General features: G+C 38.5%; 1 protein-coding gene across 2 annotated transcripts in view; it reads right to left on the minus strand.

The window, feature by feature from the left end:
- Positions 1–242: 242 nt before the first annotated feature.
- LOC127417281 (SLIT-ROBO Rho GTPase-activating protein 1-like) overlaps positions 243–20,275 on the minus strand; it is a 153,270-nt gene continuing 133,237 nt past the window's right edge. The window contains exons 20-22 of one of the 2 annotated variants that reach the window (XM_051657183.1): positions 18,263–18,400; positions 13,780–14,155; positions 243–3,572 (exon numbers count right to left, since the gene is read on the minus strand). In XM_051657183.1, the coding sequence (XP_051513143.1) occupies positions 3,171–3,572; positions 13,780–14,155; positions 18,263–18,400 (916 nt within the window). In that variant the 3' untranslated portion in view covers positions 243–3,170. Of the gene's footprint in view, positions 3,573–13,715; positions 14,156–18,262; positions 18,401–20,275 lie in introns of both variants that reach the window. The other variant, XM_051657185.1, reaches the window with a different exon arrangement.

The following is a 20,275-nucleotide window of genomic DNA, read 5'->3' on the forward strand; positions in this document are numbered from 1 at the left end:
TTTTTTTTTCCATCAAAACAACCTTCTATGATTATTTCTTTTCACAATAATCATGTTGCTTCATCAATATTCAAAAAATTAAATCCCTTAAGGTGTGTCTTTAGTCCTGTTGTACCCTACTGTGCATTTTACTATAATAATAATAATAATAATAATAATAACAATGATAAAATACGGTCTCTTTTTAAAACATCAGCTTTAAAAACTTGCATAGAAGATACAAGCCAATACCACAGTGGAGTGACCAAACTATGTTCTTTATTAGAAAGGAGCATTCCTCCAAAGAGCTCTACAACTTGTTAGGATGTTACATGCCAAATATACAGTCTTACATAAAAGTGCCACGTCACAACGGATAAGCAGTATCTTTACTTGATCATTCATACAGCTTAACTGACAGAACCACGTTGGTAATAATTTATTTACTGTAATCCCTACTGGGTACACTGGATCTGAAATAAGAACGCCACAGCACAGAGGACGTTTGTATGAAGTTCCTCTAAAATAGTTTTTAAAGGCACTTTCACAAGTACATTGTACAGAGATGTACATGGACAACCCAATATAACAGCAATTAAGTACAGAGAGTCTGCTACTGTGTATAGATTTGCAGAGAGAATACTATTTCTCAAGGCTTATCAATATAATGTACAATCTTAAAAAAAAAAAAAAACTTGTTTATAATATTGTTCAATAAAAAATGGTAATCAAAAGGCTTTAGTATGTTCAACGACTTTATAATTACATGTTAAAAACATGCAATGCTTATATTTTACTTAGAATTATTTACGTGTTTACCATTGGATCAGTGATGGACAGTGTACACAATCCATACCATCATCCAAACATGTTTATAAACATATTATTTTACCTAAATATGAGTCCATTTTTTTGTATAATTATCTGTGAATACAGTACAAGTACTAAGCTATTGTGTTGTCAAACTGTTGTAATAATGTAAATGGCAATGCACTTGTACGATTCATCATTAATGTCAGCACTGGAAGGATAATTGTCAGATTAACATACTGTAAATGAAATCCCAGTACAGCTATTGTAATTTTGGCTCTTTATCTTGTTAAAGTTAAATCACTGGCCTTTTGTGAGTGCAAATAAGAGAAATCTTCAAAAAAGGAGTGATTCATGCACTACATACTTCTTCTTTGGGTACTTTGTGTGACTGACTTAAAGGGATAGTTCACCCCCAAATGAAAATTCTGTCATCATTTACTCACCCTCATGTTGTGGAACACATCTATGAAAGTGAATGTTGACTGAGGCTACCATTCTTCCTCACATCTACTAATTAATTTCACAGAAGAAAGAAAATCATACAGGTTTGGAACATCATGAAGGCAAGTAAACAATTTTGAATTTTTAGGTGAACTATCCCTTTAATTTAGGTGCAGTGCCGTATGTGACGTCTTACAAAAGGTTAATAGGACTCTAGCGCACATAACTAGAAAACCAGTACTATCCTATGAAAGTACTGCAGTAACAGTCTCTGAGTCCATGGCTATCGGCATTATTCCCTTGTTTGGTGAAACAACAAGAACTATTGCCTTAAATCTTTCAGAAAAGTTTCTAGAAAAGAACTTGCATATCGCAACTAAAAGGATTATCATTCATGCTTTATAGCATAGAGCCAAGCCGAGCGTTTAGACAGCTAAGCGGACCAGGAAAGCTTTTTGTAGCCTATCCGTATCACACTCTAACTCAAACTTCACGTTTTGTTTGTCAACTAGACTTAACTATTCACAGATTGCATTTAACCAAGCATACAGATCCTAAAAAAAAAAAAAAAAAATACAGAAAAAAATATTGTCTCTAGTGAGCAACTGTTTGATCTGGGACAACGTTATGCAAATGAGAAAGAAAAAAGGTTTAGTGGATGTATATTTATATACATGTATACAACATATATTTTTCCAAGTAAGAAAATAATTGAAGCACTTAAAAAAAATGAACAAAGTAACTAGGAAAATGGTTGTTCAACATCTTCAATACAGATGGGGTGCACGCAAACTCACTCTACGCAAAAAAATATTATCATCAAAAATATAATATTCAAAGTAAAGCCTTGCTGATGCAACTTATTAGGTGTTGACAACATCCAACTGCTTTAAACAGCCAATCAGAACGATCATCATGTGGCAGTGTTTCCAAAGTCAACATTCCACTCCAAAAAGTCAGAGTGCCAACCAGGCAGGTTTAACTAGACAAACACACTGAGATGTAAAGACTACATTTCCCGTAAACTGTAAACACACAAAGAAACCAAAGACCCCGCTTAGTTTCTGTATTATTCACATTTAGCAGTCTGGATGTAAACTACTAATATAAAACGGCACCTTAACAACACAGGAAGCCAAAGTGATTTGTTGCTTTCTTTAGTATCATTGTCAGAATTCCTTAATCTATTCACACGGAGTATCACAGAGGAAAATAAGGTGTTGTACATGCAAGGAAACAGTTTTTTGGATACACATGAATTGCTTTCCATTAGTTACAGGTGTCTTGCTCTACAAGAATGTCCCTTTGTTTAATTAAAGTGACAAAAGAGGGCATGTTACACCTACACATAAGAGAAAGTATAACCCTCTAAAATATTAAACACCAGTTTAAAGGGATAATTCACCTAGAAATGGAAATTCTGGCATCATTTACCCTCGTTTTTACAAACCCGTATGACTTCCCTTCTACTATGGGACACAAAACCAGATGTTAACCATTTGCTTTCATTGTATGGAAAAAGGATGCAATGAAAGTAAATGGTGACTAAGACATGCTGCCTAAGATCTCCTTTTATGTTCGACAGAAGACAGAAAGTCAAACAGGTTTGGAAAAATATGAGGGTGAGTAAATGATGATGGAATTTTCATTTTTGGGTTAACTATCCCTTAAACAAGTCTACTCGTCCTCTGAACTTTGCTTAGTGACCACTGTTATTTCAGTTTATTAATTCCATGCCGACCACAGTAACAAAGTATCAGGAGATTTATATCTACATCTGTATTACAGTTTCTGTATTTAACCTGCAGTTTATTCGCTTTAGCCCATTCCTTTCTAAAGCGCTGTTCATCTCTAAAGCGAATTAAATGTTGGAGAAGACATTAAAATCAACTATAAATCTGGCTTTTATGGCAGTGAACATTATCTTTTGTTGTCCTTCAACTGTTGTGTCCTCTCTGTGTGCAGGATTTATCCAGTGGATCCTGTGGAGGAGGCGCCGGATGCTGTGCTGCTCCTGTCTTGGGTATCGTCACCATGGGCTTGGGCCGCAGAGCGGGGGGCTTGAGCTGTACCCCCATGCGCGGAGCTACGGCAGGCTTGAAGGTGCTCATGGTATCACTGGATGAGCTTGTGCTACGGCGCATGGGCGGCTCAGTGACGGCGGGCCGCAGCAGGAGGCCGTGGAGTTGGCTGAGGGACTCGGTGGAGCTGGTCGGAGTGGGAGCGTTCTTCATCTGCTCCAGGGTGTCCAGCACCACATCAGGGGCGTGTTTGGCAGAACTCTGCCTTTCTAGCTCCTTTAGCTCATTCAGAGCAGTGTTCATCGTCTCCTCGATGTCCTACAGGAGACAGAGAGAGAATCAGAGGGAGACAAGGGATGGGGAATGGAAAAACGGAATATGAGGAATAGAAAGTATGGTATTTTGACAGTAGAAATATGACAAATGAGTGTGTGAAACTGACTGGATTCAAACTTGTGTCTCCCGTATGAGCACCAAGGCCCAACATGTATGGATCACATGTTAACTGCTGAGCCACGGCTCTGACATAAAGTTTGAGTTTGAGTGAAACCTTATTTGACTGAGCTCAGCGATACTCAGTGTAAATACTACTGTTGGACTTCCACAAGCTAACCTTATTCACAGACACTACTTCTAAACTACTTAAACTAACCAGCTCCTATAAAGCCACTGAAGCCAATACAACTGCGCAGATTGAGAAGAGATGATAATAATATTCCTCTTTCCTAGATGCCTGACACACAAGATTAATTCAGTAAGTCTGGATTGGTCGCTTAAAGGCGTGCTCTGCTAAACTTTGCTACAATTATCCTTTTATGCAATTTTAACCGCTGAGAACTGTAATATTTTTGTTTGTTAAACTGTGCTGGGAGGGCAGGATGTCGAAAAATTCGAAATTGTCAGCCTGTGGAGACATTTTTTGTATTTTTTTTAATCCCCTTTTCTCCCAATTTTGGAATGCCCAGTTTTGAATGCCCAATTCCCACCAATTCCTCGTGGTGGCGCGTTTACTCACCTCAATCCGGGTGGCGGAGGACACGTCTCAGTTGCCTCCGCTTTTGAGACCGCCAATCTGCGCATCTTATCACGTGGCTTATTGTGCATGACACCGTGGAGACTCCGCATGTGGAGGCTCATGCTACTCTCCACAATCCACGCACAGCTTACCATGCGCCCAATTGAGAGCGAGAACCACTAATCATGACCATGAGGAGGTTACCCCATGTGACTCTACCCTCCCGAGCAACCGGGACAATTTGGTCACTCGGCACACCCTGGATTCGTACTCGCATCTCCAGGGGTGGTAGTCAGCGTCAATACTCGCTGAGCTACCCAGGCCCCTGGCCTGTGGGGACATTAAAAAGCACATACTCTCTGGGGGCCTGGGTAGCTCAGCGAGTATTTACGCAGACTACCACCCCTGGAGTCGCGGTTCGAATCCAGAGTGTGCTGAGTGACTCCAGCCTGGTCTCCTAAAAAAACAAAGGTAGAGTCACATGGGGTAACCTCCTCCTGGTTGCTATAATGTGTGGTTCTCGCTCTCGGTGAGCCACGTGCCCCAACAAGCCACGTGATAAGATGCGCGGATTGATGGTCTCAGATTCGGAGGCAACTGAGATTCGTCCTCCACCACCCAGATTGAGGCGAGTCACTACGCCACCACGAGGACCTAGAGCGCATTGGGAATTGGGCATTCCAAATTGGGGAGAATAAAATTATAATAACATTTTTTATAAAAAAAAATAAAATAAAAAAAATACTCTCACGTGTCGGATGCCTCGCAGGATCAAGATGGCAGAAGTCTAGTCAATAGTGACAGCAGCGAGCTTCGTGAAGTAGGTCAGGATATCTCGAACATTTATGCAGCGCTGACAAAAATCTCGACCGACACGTAGGGCCTCGCAGAAAGAGCGATCACATCTTTGGAGGCGAAACTTTCCACCCTGATCACAAGAATGGACGATATTGAAAAAGGGTTGAGTTTCTGGAGTTGGCCAAAAGAGAACTACAGGCTAACCCACCTGCTTCCAAGGCTGATGTGGAGTGGTTGTGGGAAAAACTAGAGGATATGGAAAATTGGAGCAGACGTAATAATATTTGTTTCATTGGAATCCCTGAGGGAAAGGAAGATCAGGATATGGTGAAGTTTTTGGACAAGCTTATCCCGAATTTGATCGTCACAGCGGGCCGACGGCTCGAGATGCACACAGAGCTCTCGGTCAGCTTCCCGTGGTGGTTGACAGATCCCAAACTATCCTGGCAAGATTCTTGTGGTTGGCTGACAGAGACTTTGTTCTACGAGTGGCGAGGAATAAAGGCAAGTTGTGCTGGGAGGACCACAACATAATAGTTTTTCCACACTTTGCTAGATCGACTCAAGCGAAGCGGGACGGATTCAAAGAATGTAAAAAATTGCTGCACCAACAGAAGGTAAGCTTCGCAATGCTCTACCGGCTAAGCTGAAAATTGATGGTAAGGATGGGCATAAGACTTTTATGCCCATGACAAGCTATGGCCTTCATTAAATCAATGGAGTGAGTGGGCAAGTTTGCCTGCACTCGATCAACAATACAGACTACACATTGTGCATTTTACTGATGCAGCCTGAGAGGGTTTGTTGTTCTGTTGTCTGCCTACTGACTCTTGCCTGACTCTTTTTTTTTTTCTCTCCCTTTGTTAACTTGCTGTAGAGCTCATTTGCTCATGTTGTGGGTTCGATGTTATTGTTTACTGGGGCCTATTTTATTTTGTTATTTTTCATTTTACTGAACATTTTTATATACAATTTAATGGCATGGTTTATGTTAAGAAAAAAGGGGGGAAAACAAACAAACAAATAAAAATACAGTTATACATAGTATATATGTAAAAATCACCAGACTTGAGTAATCTGGTAGCAATAGTGTCGCAGAAAGTCTCGTGAGTGTGCATGGACCGTCGGATTTCCGAGTGATGGACACCAGTTGGGATTGTTATGCAAGGGGTTTGAAGTGCATCTTTTTTCTGTTCTGTGGGATGTTATGGTTACAACAATGATGGATAGTGGTCTATATAATTTAGCCTTGGGTACACAATTTCATCTTTACATGTCAATATGTCAGACTTTAAAATGTTTCTCTCCACATGGAACGTTAATGGGCTGGGGCACCCTATAAAAAGAGGGAGGATTCTTTTCTTAAGTGTAAAAAATTTGATATAGTGTTCCTTCAAGAAACAAACCTTTCTTCACAGGAAGCTGAAAAACTTGGCAGGGCATGGGGTGGGCATGTGTTTTGTAGTGCTGGTTCGAGTAAGAGCAGGGGAGTCATCACATTAATAAACATTTACAATTTTAATGTCTCAAACAGATTAAAGATAATTTAGGAAGAATCATTATTGTTTTGGCTGAAATACAGGGGCAAAATCAAATTTTGGCTTATATTTATGCACTCAACCCTGATAATCAGAACTTTTTTACAGATCTTGAGGGTACGATAGCTACAAGCTGCTAGGATCCTTCATGATATAGTTTTAGGTGGAGACTTCAATCTTTTAATGGATCCGGTCCTTGATAATAGTGATGCAAAGGTGTGTAGACCCTTTAGAGCAGGGGTGTCAAAAATATGGTCGGTGGGCTGGATCCGGGCCACGGGCCGGATCCGGCCTGCCAAGGAGTCATCTCCGGCCGGTGGGATACTTTGCGGAAAAATAAGTAATGTTTGAAAACATTCACATTGATTTAGCCTGTAACTTGGGTAAGATGTATTCATACTATTATTTTATTAGCAACAGCAGAACAGATAAACATTTAAATTTGTGGTGTTGCATGTAGCTATGTTATAGCTTGCATGATCAGTGGAATTTCTTTTAATTACGTGGGACATTCAGCGCTCGCAGAGTCATGCATATCAGCGAACGCCACATATGTCTGAGGGTGACAAGTTCCATGGCCACATGTTCCCACAGTGAAGTTTATCTCATGGAAATAATGACAACATGGACAGGTCCAAGGATAAACATTAGATGTAATAACTGTTGCATTGTTTCCATCCCATTGAACTATTATTCATTTTAAGCAGGATTCAATTTTTTTGCGTTTTTGTTCAGTTTCAGACTGTTTATTGAGGCTAAAGCGGTTCTCTTTTTCTTGTAAATATTATTGCTTGATTCCCTTCAACTAATTGTGTGTGTACTTGTGATATAACCTCTGGTTAATAAAGTTAGTCAATTCTGTGTTTTTCCTTTTGTTCAGGGTTTAAAATTAGCACCCACCAACCCACCAAATGTGGATATTTTATGCGCAGTGGTGGGTTATTTGTGGCGGGCGACTTATAAAAAGTCTTGGAGTGACGTGACAAGAAATGCTGTCAGACACAAAGATGTGCGTTTGAAGAAACACATTGATTATATTTTGAAGAACAGATGAAAGAAAAGCTGTTGATTCACCGTTTATTTAGAGGCACTCTGCCTTATCATGGAACATGCGCATGCAGAGTGCTCACTGTTTCTGCTGTTTCAGTCATCTGAAAATAGTTTGCAACTGCAAGAACAGTGTCATCCTTGAGAACGCTGCAAATGATCTCAGACCATCTCAAGAGGTGCTCTAAATTTAGTTTGCTTGATTTCCACGGAGCAGTTCACGTTTACACGCATTGTGAATGCAACATTGCTTAATTCCAAACATTTGTATACGTAATACGTAACCATACAAAGCAAATGACATGCAGTGGCATTAATTAATTGTCATGTGTGTCATTATAATACACTACAGCTTCAGAAGTGGTGTTTTATATACCTTTATGAATAACGAAAGGAGCTGGTAAAAAAATCAAAGTGGCTGGTGAAATTGGGCATTCATAGCCACTGTTGCAGGTGGGCAAATCAAAATTTTACTGCTCTGATTTTCCTTTGCTCCACCGCTGATCTACCAGCGTCACAACCTCCCAAGTTATGAGATTGCAGTCTGAATTGAATGTGGTGACATAAAAAAGCATGCACCGTGAAATAACACCAAAAAAGCAAGCCTTTCTATTGCGTTGTGTTCGCTAGATGTACTCAACAACAAACACTGTGACTGGTTTAGTCCGATTCATGACTAAATGACTCTTATGAGCCGGTACTTTTAAAACAGTGATTCACCAGCTCACGAGTTCTCGTTTTTAATCAGTTTGACGAATCCTTCAGTGAATGAACATACTGAATTACTTGGAGGGGCTGAATAAATATGTCATTTTTTGCAAGTTGCTCTCAGTCATGTCGAAATGTTTTGTGTACAAAGTTGATAAAATATTATAACATATTATAACATATATTTTGTTAAACATAATAAAGTTAATACATAATTTTAAAAGTTATTTAAACAAAGCTAAATAATATATATATATATATATATATATATATATATACACACACACACACACACACACACACACACACACAGTATTGTGTTGTTTAAAAATGAATATGAATTTGCTTTCTTTGCATTATTTGAGGTCTGAAAACACTGCATCTTTTTTTGTTATTTTGACCAGTTGTCATTTTTTGCTAATAAATGCTCTAAATGACAATATTTTTATTTGGAATTTGGAACTTTATAGAATGAAACAAAAATGTTCATTTTTCTCAAACACATACCTATAAATAGTAAATCCAGAGAAACTGATAATTTTGCAGTGGTCTCTTCATTTTTTCCCCAGAGTTGTATATACACAAAGTATATATAATTTATAAATATAAACTTCGGCCCCCAAGCAATGTCGCTTGGTCCAATCAGGCCTGCGACCCAAAATGAATGACACCCCTGCTTTAGAGCAACATTGACACTACAGAGGATGTGTAAAAATCTTGGTCTTACAGACATTTGGAGACTTTTGAACTCATCTGGGAGGGACTACACCTTTTTTTCAGCATTTCATAAGATTTACTCTAGAATAGATTTTTTTTTTTTTTAAGTCACTTACTCCATCTGCCACTGACTGAGATCATGCTTTGGTGTATTTAGAAATGTTGCCACATATAGAGAAAAGAATAGAAATAATAGAAAATAGATGCCACTTTAATACATCCCTTCTACAGGACCCAACATTTCAACAAATGTTAAAGATAGAAGTTAATGCTTATGTAGAAACCAATTGGTCCTCAGTGTCCTCTGTGGGCATGGCATGGGAGGAGCTTAAGGCAGTTCTTAGGGGGCAGATCATACAATACGCCTCATTCATTAAAAAGTTCAGAGCACAGGAATTCATAGAATTGGAAAAGAATATTAAAAGTGCTGAAACAGAGCTGAAGCGCTGAATGTCATCCAATGGTTTTAGAGAGTGGACTTTTGGTTATTCAGGGCAAGACAGACATACTTTGAGTTGGGGGACAAGGCAGGGAGACTTCTTGCCAGATACATAAAACAGAGAGTTTTTTTCCACCATTCCTTCAGTGAAGTCTTCTGGAGGCAATATATTTACTTCTCCCACAGATATTAATAAGGCCTTTTAAAGAATTCTATTTCGATCTTTGTAGTTCCACATCCACATCTTCCGATAAGTATATTAGCAAATTCATAGAGCCATTAGAACTTCCTAAATTTACAAATGATCAAAAATAATTTCTTGACTTGGATATTAATTTGGAGGACCTTGTTGAGGTAATTAAAGCCTTGACAACAGGTAATGCTCCGGGGCCAGATGGTTTTGCTGTGAAATTTTTTAGATCTCATCTCACAGAACTAGCTCCACTTATGTTAAAAGTTTAGACAGAGTCAAAGAAAGGTGAACTACCGCCAACCATGATGCAAGCCCTGATCAGTCTCATTGTTAAAAAAGATAAAGACCAAAATGAATGTAAAAGTTATCATCCAATTTCCCTGATCCAGTTAGATGTAAAATTATTGTCTAAAATTCTGGCTAACTGATTAAGCAGAGTAATTACATCGATTATACATATAGATCAAGTGGGGTTTATACGTGGTCATAGTTCTTCTGATAATATTAGACGTTTTATAAATATTATGTGGTCAGTTGTGAATGATCAGACCCCGATCGCTGCAATCTCAGTTGATGCCGAGAAGGCGTTTGATAGGGTGGAATGGGACTATCTTTTACAAATTTTGGAAATGTACGGGTGTGGGAACACTTTTATTGGGTGGATTAAGTTCCTTTATAAACAACCGTAAGTGGCGGTGCAAACTAATGGATTCATTTCAGATTTTTTTGTTTGGGTGAACCCGGCAAGGCTGTCCTCTCTCCCCTTTATTGTTCTGTGTTGCCTTGGAACCATTAGCAGCCGCAATAAGAAAAGAGGATGATTTTCCTGGCATTGTAGCAGGATGTGTAGTGCATAAACTTGTACTCTACACAGATGATATATTATTATTTGTCTCCGCCCCTAAAAGATCTATGCCTAGCCTCCATAGAATTATTCATTCTTTCTCCAAATTTTCAGGATACAGGGTGAATTGGTCTAAATCAGAAGCTTTTGCTCTGACAGCATATTGCCCAACCTGGCGCCTTTCAATGGCCCAAGCAAGGCATTGGGTATTTGGGCATTTTATTTCCAGCAAATTTGAGAGATTTATTTAGAGTTAATTTTGACCCATTAATGAAAAGTTTCTCATGTGATGTGGATAGGTGGGCTTCACTGCATTTGTCTATGGCAGGGAAGGTCAATGTTATAAAAATTGTATCCCCAAATTCAATTACCTACTACAGTCTCTCTCTCTCTCTCTAGAAATTCCTCTTTCTTATTTTAAACAATTTGATAGAATATCTTTTATTTGGAATGGTAAACGACCTCAGTTGCATTTCAGTAAGTTACACTGACCAACTGACAGAGGCTTAGGCCTCCCCAAAATATTTTTTTTATTACTATGCTTTTAAACTCAGACACCTGGTCCATTGGTCTCTTCCACCTGAGAGAGCCCTTTTGGTGGTAGTACACAGGTGATAAAAGACACACCTACTTGCTGGCGATGTCAGTTAGAGGATGGGGACATGGCCCATGCTCTGTGGTTCTGCGATAAGATTCAAGAATTTTGGGTAAGAGTCCAGAATTTTATCTGTGAGGTTTTAGATACTCAAATTACATTCTGCCCCAAACTATGTATATTGGGTGATGGGGAGGTCATTAAAGCAGGTGACAAATATGCAGAAAGCTTGGTCCAAACTAGTGTAATGATTGGCAGACGGATAATTCTTAGAGGATTGAAGTCAACTGCCGCTCCCTCATTTCAAGAATGGTTCACCGAATTGAGTAGGGTGGCGTCATTTGAAAAGATGTCATATAAACAGCTTGGCAAGATAGACATGTATGGTAAGAAATGGGACAGGTTTGGCCTTTCTGGAGGGCTCTCAGTGAGGACCATGTGGAGAGAAACAGAATTGTGGTGGTAATTTAAATTCTATTCTTTGTGGAATTTTTTCTTTACTCTTTGTTTGTTGATTTTTATATTTTTATGTTCTCAAATAGTTTCTTTTGTTTGTTTGCTTATATGTGTGCATGGTGTAATTTAGGCTTTGACCACAGGAATATTTGTTGAGGGGCAGGGTGGAGTTGGGGAGGGGGATATAATGGGAATTAAGTTGATTCTGTGTGTTCATGTTCTGTTTATTCCATATTTCACATAAGAATCAATAAAAATCTTAATAGCAAACTTAAGTCCACTCCATGCATTCCAATGCAAGAACTGTCGTTTCTACACATATTGCAAATGTACTTTAAGTGTTTGTGAAATGGTCAGATTGTTACTAATGAACAAAGCGGATATTTAACCTTCTGGGACCCAGCAACATTTTAGTTGTTTAAGTGAATTGCAGAGATCATACATGCCACAGTAACACTGATGTATCTTAAAAAGGACTTCCTGGACTTTTACCAGATCCCAAACGTTTGAGGATTTTTTCATGAAAACTTCCTCCACTGTTTTCAAAAATGTCTGACATAAAAAAATTTAAAAAAAATTGAAAGATGAACAGTAAGTGTATAGTATTATTAACTAATATTAACTTGAATATACAGGGTGTTTTTTTTTTTCTTTTCTTTTTCTTTTAAAGAATAGAGACATCAAGATCATATGTGCCCTATGTAGGGGGACATCAGAATTTAGTGGAATTTAGATATGTTTTCACCAGTCAGAGAATAGGGTAAGGAGTTGATTCACACGAAACCTATCAAGAAAATGTCCTGGTCATTTTTAACCCCAAATCAAATTCAATGATGACTTTCATTACTGTAACAGTAATTCTTGTACCAATGTACAAGTGTATTACAGTATACAATGTTTATTAAAATTAAAATCAGTGCAAATGAAAGGCAGTACCAAGGCCGTACTACCTTTGTGTCTTTGTGGCCGCATGTCTTCAGGTTCAGTTCTTTTGCAATGCGCTCTTAATGTCTGTCTTTTGTGCGGTGTTATTTGTTTGAGCACATGGCTTCTGATTGTGTTCATTCGCCATGTGCTCTTCTGTCTTGTCATTTGTGTTAAGTGTGAGCACATGGCTTCTGTCAGAATTGTTTGCCATGAGATCTCCTGTCTCACGTCTTGGCCCTGCCTCCTTGTTACCTTGTTATTAGTTAATTTGCCTCACCTGCCTTCCCTCGTTACCCACCTAATTTCCTTCCCTATTTAATCTCTTTGTGTTTTCTGTTCTGCACCAGTTCGTTGTGGTTGTTCATCCTGTTAGGTGTCTGCCTTGTTAGTTCCATCCCAATCGGTCTGCTTTGCACTGCCCTGGACCTTGGAGTTTTCCCCTTCGGGGTAGTTTATGTTTGGTTTCGAGTTAATAAAGTCCATTCTACTTCACGTCATTTGAGTCCTCATCCTCTCTCTCCAACCCATCCTGACAAATACTTTACGATTTAAATAATACATTTTTTATGATTTAAGGTCACTGAAAATAAAAAGCTCTCTAAATAGGCTTTAGTTTGCACATGCAAAATATAATTTCTTATTTCTTTTGATTTTGTAGTAAAATTGGATGGCAAAATTTTATTGAAAGGTTTTTGTGAGAATCACCTAAAAAAATAACTACAAATTGGAATATAACATTTTGCTATGAAACTTTGCCATCAGAAATATAAAGAAATATGAAATATTAATATAAAATATAATTTAAAACAAAAATATGTAAATATTAATGAGATTGGGAATATCAAAATTTGTCCAAGTTTACAAAAATTATCTGTAAACTATAAAGCATAAAATACATTAATGAAAATAAATACCAATTTTTTTTTTTTACTAGGTCCCAGGAGGATAAGTGGCACAATGTATGAAATATGTATTAAGGGGATGCAATAAATGTTGTGAAACCACTGGTGACTATTTAAACATACTTAGTGAGTGGATAGTTAATGCAACGTTAGGTACAAACTATTACTGATATCGTCTTTGTTCCAGAAATAGGCCTTTTTTAAATCTGAGTGTGTGTGTGTGATTATGTGTGTTGTGTATAGACACGCATTAGTCATTAGTAACAGGAGACAGTAACTGACTATGTTACAGGGCTGGGCCTGCTGCGCGTGGTGTGAGGGGCACCGTCGCTCGCCTCCCGCTGACCTGTGCGATGCTTTCTGGATCCAGATTCTTGCCATGAGGCTCGGTGAAGCTCGTGTACTGGCCTGAAGAAGTGGACCTGCGGATGGGCGGGCTTTCCATCTTATTCATGGACTCATGGCGGCTGATGTTGGTCAGGCTGCCGTGGCCCATCCGTCTGCGCCTCTCGGGACTGTCCATGGGCATGTGTCCTCTTCCTCTAAGCAGGTCCCGTGGGCTGTAGTGACCCATCACTGGGGAGCCCAAATCTGGTGTGCCATGACTACCGTGGCTGCTGTGGTTATTGTGGTGTCCCTGAGAGTGGTGGACCATGCAGTGAGCGTCAGTGGGCCGAGCTGGAGGCCGGCGGGTCGGGGGGTCACTTCTCTTCCTGTGCCGGCTAAACAGGGGAAAGATAGGAAGGAAAATATAGATTTATATGAAACTAGATTTGCGTTTCCTGAAGGAAATACAAGTGCTTGGAAGGCAGTAAAAAATGTGTTAAAGAATAGTTCACCCAAAAACGAAAATGTTCTTGTCATTTACTCACCCTCATGCTATTCCAGATGTGTATGACTTTCTTTCATCTGCTGAACACAAACAAAGATCTTTAGAAGAATACCTCAGCTCTGTAGGTCCATACAATGCAAGCGAATGGTGACCAAAACTCCAAAAAGCACATAAATGCAGCATAAAAGTAATTCATACAACTCCAGTGGTTTAATCCATGCCTTCTGAATCGATTTTGGGTGAGAACAGTTCAAAATTGAATTCTTTATTCACTATAAATCTTGACATCAGCAGTCTCCAAGGTGATCGTGATTACAAGCTGGATTACACTTCCTATGGCGCCATCTAGCACTCGGAGCATGTGTCAAGCAGTAGAAAGTGTAATAGAGCTTGAAATCACAATTGTGCCTAGAGACTGTAATGGCAGGATTTACAGTGAAAAAGGAGTTATATTTTGGTTTGTTCTCAACCAAAATCGATTAGATCGCTTCAGATTACATGGATTAAACCAATGGAGTCGTATGGATTACTTTTATGCTGCCTTTGTGCTTTTTGGAGCTTCAAAGTTTTGGTCACCATGAACTTGCATTGTGTGGACCCGTAGAGCTGAAATATTCTTCTAAAAAACGTATTTCCATTTTTTGGGTGAACTATTTCTTTAAAGTTTAAGCTCAGGTTTTAAGGTTGTGGTTCTGTGTAAATGAAATGCTGCACTAGCGATACCTTAAAGGTGATGAAAGTTTTTCAATGTTAAAATTATTTTCTCCTATCCCGATTTAATATGCAGAGACATCAATTAGTAAGCCATTTGTGAACTCTGTCCGCCCCTACAGCACTCACCGTTTCAAATAATGTTAGCTCAATGCTATATGGTGTACACGGTTTGAACTCACATGGGTACATGCTGCTAGCCATCACACGCTGCATTTGGCAACATCAAGCGTGTGTGCTTTTAACACTAACCTTCAGCGCTAATGCATAATTAGCATGAGAGTCAGAAGCATCTCCAGAGTGTCTTTGTAAGATCTACTCTGCATATTCATGACATGATGCCTGCCAGGAAACAGCTTAGCATGAGACAAAATGTTGTATTATGACTGCAGATATCACAGTATTAGACAAACCAAAAGAGCTTCACAGAAAAGATGCCTGGAGTCAGGATTAAAATTGACATTTGGGAACCAAAGAGGTTGTATAAAGCTAAAATACCAAGATATCTACAACACTGGTTGATATTTTATATCTCTTTAAAAAATCCTGCTTATGGACCATTTAAGGTTCAGTGCTTAAAGAAATAGTTCACCCAGTGATGAATTTGCTGACATTATTTACTCACTCTCATGTCATTCTTAACCTTTTAACTCTTAACCTACATATTTTATAACCTGTTATTTTTTTCTGTGAAAGTAGACATTTTCAATGAATAATTAAAGGAATTGTTCACCCCAAAATGAAAATTCTCCTATCATTTACAGTACTCACCCTCATGCCATCCCAGATGTGTATGACTTTCTTCTGCAGAACACAAACAAATATTTTTAGAAGAATATATCCACTCTGTTGGTGTGTTCAGTGCAAATGAGTGGTGGACAGAAATTTGAATCTCAAAAAAGCACATAAAGGCAACATAAAAGAAATCCTAGTGGTTTAATCTATATCTTCAGAAGTGATATGATGTGTGTGGGTGAGAAACAAATTAATTTTGAAATCCACACTTTCTCATTCTTCTTTTGTTTTTGGCGATTCACATTTTTCGTGCATTTCGCCACCTGTGCAGGGAGGAGAATTTATAGCAAAAAAGGACTTAAATATTGATCTGTTTCTCACCCACACTTAGAAACATTGCTTCTAAAGACATGGATTAAACCACTGGAGTCGTATTGATTACTTCTATGCTGCCTTTATGTGCTTTTTAGAGATTCAAAGTTCTGGCCACCATTCACTTGTATTGAATGGGCCAACAGAGCAGAGATATTTTTCTAAAAATCTTCATTTGTGTTCAGCAGAAGAAGGACAGTTATACACATCTGGGATGCCAGGAGGGTGAGTAAATGATGAGAGAAGACTGGAAATGTAGTGAACAAGTTGTATGGACTACTTTTATGGTGCTTTTTTGGAGCTTGACACAGGAAAGTACTGTGTAAATTCTCCTTGTGTTCCACAGAAAAATATAGTCATATGAGTTTAAGATGACATGAGGGGGTGTAAACAGGTGGCGTGGCAGAATTGTCACTTTTGAATGAACTATTCCTTTAAAAGCACAGATGACATACAGATCACAGGATGTGTTCATTTTCGAGCTAACAGCTAAACTGGTCTCCAATTTCTGTGGGTTGCCACATAACACATACATTATCTCAGTTAGCAAGATCTATCATAGCTGTTCAGCCGTGAGTCTCTGCTTAATTTGTACGTAATGAGCTCTCTTAATGCGCTCATAATTATTTTGACAGTCCTTGATGAATGGCAATTAGTAATAAGATGCTAATACGTGCGTTCATAAGTTATGCAACTACACCATACGACAGGGGAAATAAATTAAATTGCTTATTGCTGTTAGGCTAAGACTAGGTTTAATGTTTTGCTTGCAATGATTAAAGAATAACTCGCTTAAACTGGAGTGCAATTTTATCAAACGTAGCAGTAAAGCAGATGTTTGTCCAGCAGGGGGCGTGCTGCACTGAAATAAAACAATGCAGCAATGCAATGACACACTGCTGCATGGACCACATTGTTTATATTTAGGTATGCAAGGAGGACATGAAAATTCTGTCATCATTTACTCATACTCATATTGTTAAAAACACTAAAGTGGAACACAAAAGGAGATGTTACTGGGTGACTGAGGCTGTCAGTCCCGTAACATTCCGCCTAACATCTCCTTTTATGTTCTATGGAAGAAAGAAAGTAATACAGGTTTGGAACAATAAGAAGGAGATGACAGAAGTTACATTTTGGGTGAACAGTCTCTTTCTTGGTGTACTTTTATTTCAAAGGTGCTGCATGGAGTCTGTTTTTGTTCTGCAATCCTCACAATGTCACTGCTTATCCAGATTTCTGGCAAACTGAATGTAAACGTACTGATTTCATGTGTTTGAGCACCCCACCTCCCCTGCTAGGAATAGTGCTGACATATCAAAGGGCATATTTGACTTTTGGAGACCTCCAATTTATGATTTGATTGCCATAATTTAATTCAGTTTATAGTCGCAGAGGAAGCTATCCTCTTCCTTGAGGAAGTATGTTGGGTAAATGCGCTTATGGAGGTAGGAGAACATCTAAATAAAGCCAAATGCAATGAAAGATTTAAGAGGCAGGAAACATAGATGCACGTCAGAGAGGGATAGAGCGATCCAGTGAGAAAATGAATACAAGATAATTCAACAGAAATATACAGTAGAACAGAACAAACACATTAAGTAACACAGTATAAAGAATGTTTAAAATAGGCCGAAAACAATACAGGTTCAAAATGAGTGTATGCCCTAAACCATCATGAGCTACAAACTACAGGAATAGGGCATGTCCCACACATACTGTAGGCACCCTCATAAGACGTTTTGGTTAAGGGTTAAAAACATTTAGATGTTCTTGTATCCTTCTGCAGTCTCTTAATTGTTTTTCTATGTAAACATTAGCTGGATGGACGTTTTTGACTGTTTTTCAGCATCTCGTGCCAAGAGCACCACATATTTAAGACACCATGTAAAGTGAAAAGAAGTTACGCTACACTGTGCTGTTTCTGAAACAAAGTGCATTTTAAAAACGTGGCTACCAAAGAAGTCTATCCAGTGCATGTGTACATAGACCAACAATCAAAAAATAGTGCAAGACGTGTCCTGTGTGAACGACCCCTGATTTTAATGTGATCTAATCCTTGTCAATCAAATTTTACTGTGCTTAAATGGTCAAACAGTCAGCAGGGAGTACACAAGTATACTGTATGTAGTCTCTGTTTTAAGAAAGGGCAATTTTAGGATCTAATTAGTTCACTCACCTACTGATGTATGGATCAGTTTGTTGGCTGTGCGTTGGAGATCCCATGTCCCTGCTGGAGCATTTCTCCTCTCCTCCATGTCCACTGCTGGCCTCACTGTCCGCTTTCTGACTCAGAGAGTCTGAGAATGTGTCATCCCTGCCATAAATCACATACAAACAGTCATAAACCCATGTGCTCCTTTTTAAGTGCAACAACACTTGGCAACAGAGATAACAGAAGAGATCCAAATGCCACAAAAATACATTGGCACCCTTGTTCACACTTTAAATGCTCATTCACAAGAGAATTCTTGATTTTTTTTAATCACTGACTGCATCTTTAAAGTTTTAGTTTTATGTTTATTGGACAGTTCATAAGGTTGCATGTGTGCATTTATTGCACCAAATAGGATTCCTACACTCTTTTTTTCTTTACTGACAAAAGATATCCTATCTGTACATTATGCGAGCAGTCTCTCTGCCATCCTTTAAATTTCTTGCTGTAAACGCAGCTCTTTTAGAAGACAGAGGGTCTGACACTGCTGGTCTACGGGCTCTTAAACTCCTTCTCTACGCTGGGCTGTAAATTCTCTCAGTACCAGTGCCACGAGCCAAGAACACACATCAGCAGAGGGTCATGATGTGAATTATTGACACACACACACACAGACACACACACAGACACACACACACAGTAGTGAGTGGGCTAGTATGGGCACTGTTGTTGGAGTCACTCAGCACTGTGCCTGATCCATTAGATTTGCCCCCTTTATGAGGCATAATCTGTTCAACTAGGCGCCAATAATTTCCCGGGCGGAACAAGTTGTCATGACGATAAAGGGGTTTACCAGAGGAAGATAGTGCACAGTATAGCGTTGCAACCAAACTCAAATGATGCCCATTTCTGGGAAGATTAACAGAACAGAATGGGCAATGAGCTTTTAGTTTAATGTATGAAGTAATGAAAATGAAAATGGCATTTTAAAGGAATGTTCCGGGTTCAATACAAGTTAAGCAAAAATTTTTATTTCTGGCTTAATTTTAACTCATCCCTCAGAAAACTTTAGAGTAATAAAAAGTAACATCAATAGAAAGTGAAAAATGTAAAACACCCATCCCAAAAAAGAAAATTCTATCATAATTTACTCATCCTCATTTTGTTCCAAACCAGTATGACTTTCTTTCTAGTTCTTATTCTTGTTTTATGACATACATTTTGGGTTATTTCTCATCAAAACTTCAGCTAAGTCCCAAATGATGCACTATACACTATGCACTTACATTAAACACTATGCACTCAGTCATGTATTGAATGCATTTTCTAAGTGTAATACCATCCCAATACCATCTATCTGCATGGATAGAATAATTATTTTGAGAGTATATGTACTTTATGAATTATATAGTATTATATGAATCATAACAAATTTGGATCCAAATCCTCATGGCCAATAACTAGGAAATTATTTTATTTAAAGAAAATGTGATTGTTGGAGCCATGGCACATTGGTTAGTGCACATGTTCCTGACACGTTGAGCCAATATTGTCCTAAAATTTTCCTGTCACTGTCTAATATATCTGTCTAAAAATATATCTTTTACCTGCTACTTTACAGTGCATCCGGAAAGTGATTTTTTTCATTTTTTCTTTTTAATAAATTTGCAAATATTTCAAACAAACTTCTTTCACGTTGTCATTATGAGGTATTGTTTGTAAAATTTTGAGGAAAATAATTAATTTAATCCATTTTGGAGTAAGGCTGTAACATAACGAAATGTGGAAAAAGTGAAGCGCTGTGAATACTTTCCGGATGCACTGTACATTCAAACAGAGTAGGGTGATGGTAAAGCACTCGACTCATATTTGCAAGGTGTTGTCTCTACAGAAGTTTTGCTAATTGCCACATTCACCATTAATTACAACTGTTTTGTCAAAACAGCATCGTGGCCAGGTAACTCCGCCCCTTCCTCTATGTAGGGGCAACCCACGACCGTTAAGTGCATGAAGTGTCCAACATTTCACACACTATTT

The sequence above is a fragment of the Myxocyprinus asiaticus genome, chromosome 26, assembly GCF_019703515.2.
Source record: "Myxocyprinus asiaticus isolate MX2 ecotype Aquarium Trade chromosome 26, UBuf_Myxa_2, whole genome shotgun sequence".
Taxonomy (NCBI): Eukaryota; Metazoa; Chordata; class Actinopteri; order Cypriniformes; family Catostomidae; genus Myxocyprinus; species Myxocyprinus asiaticus.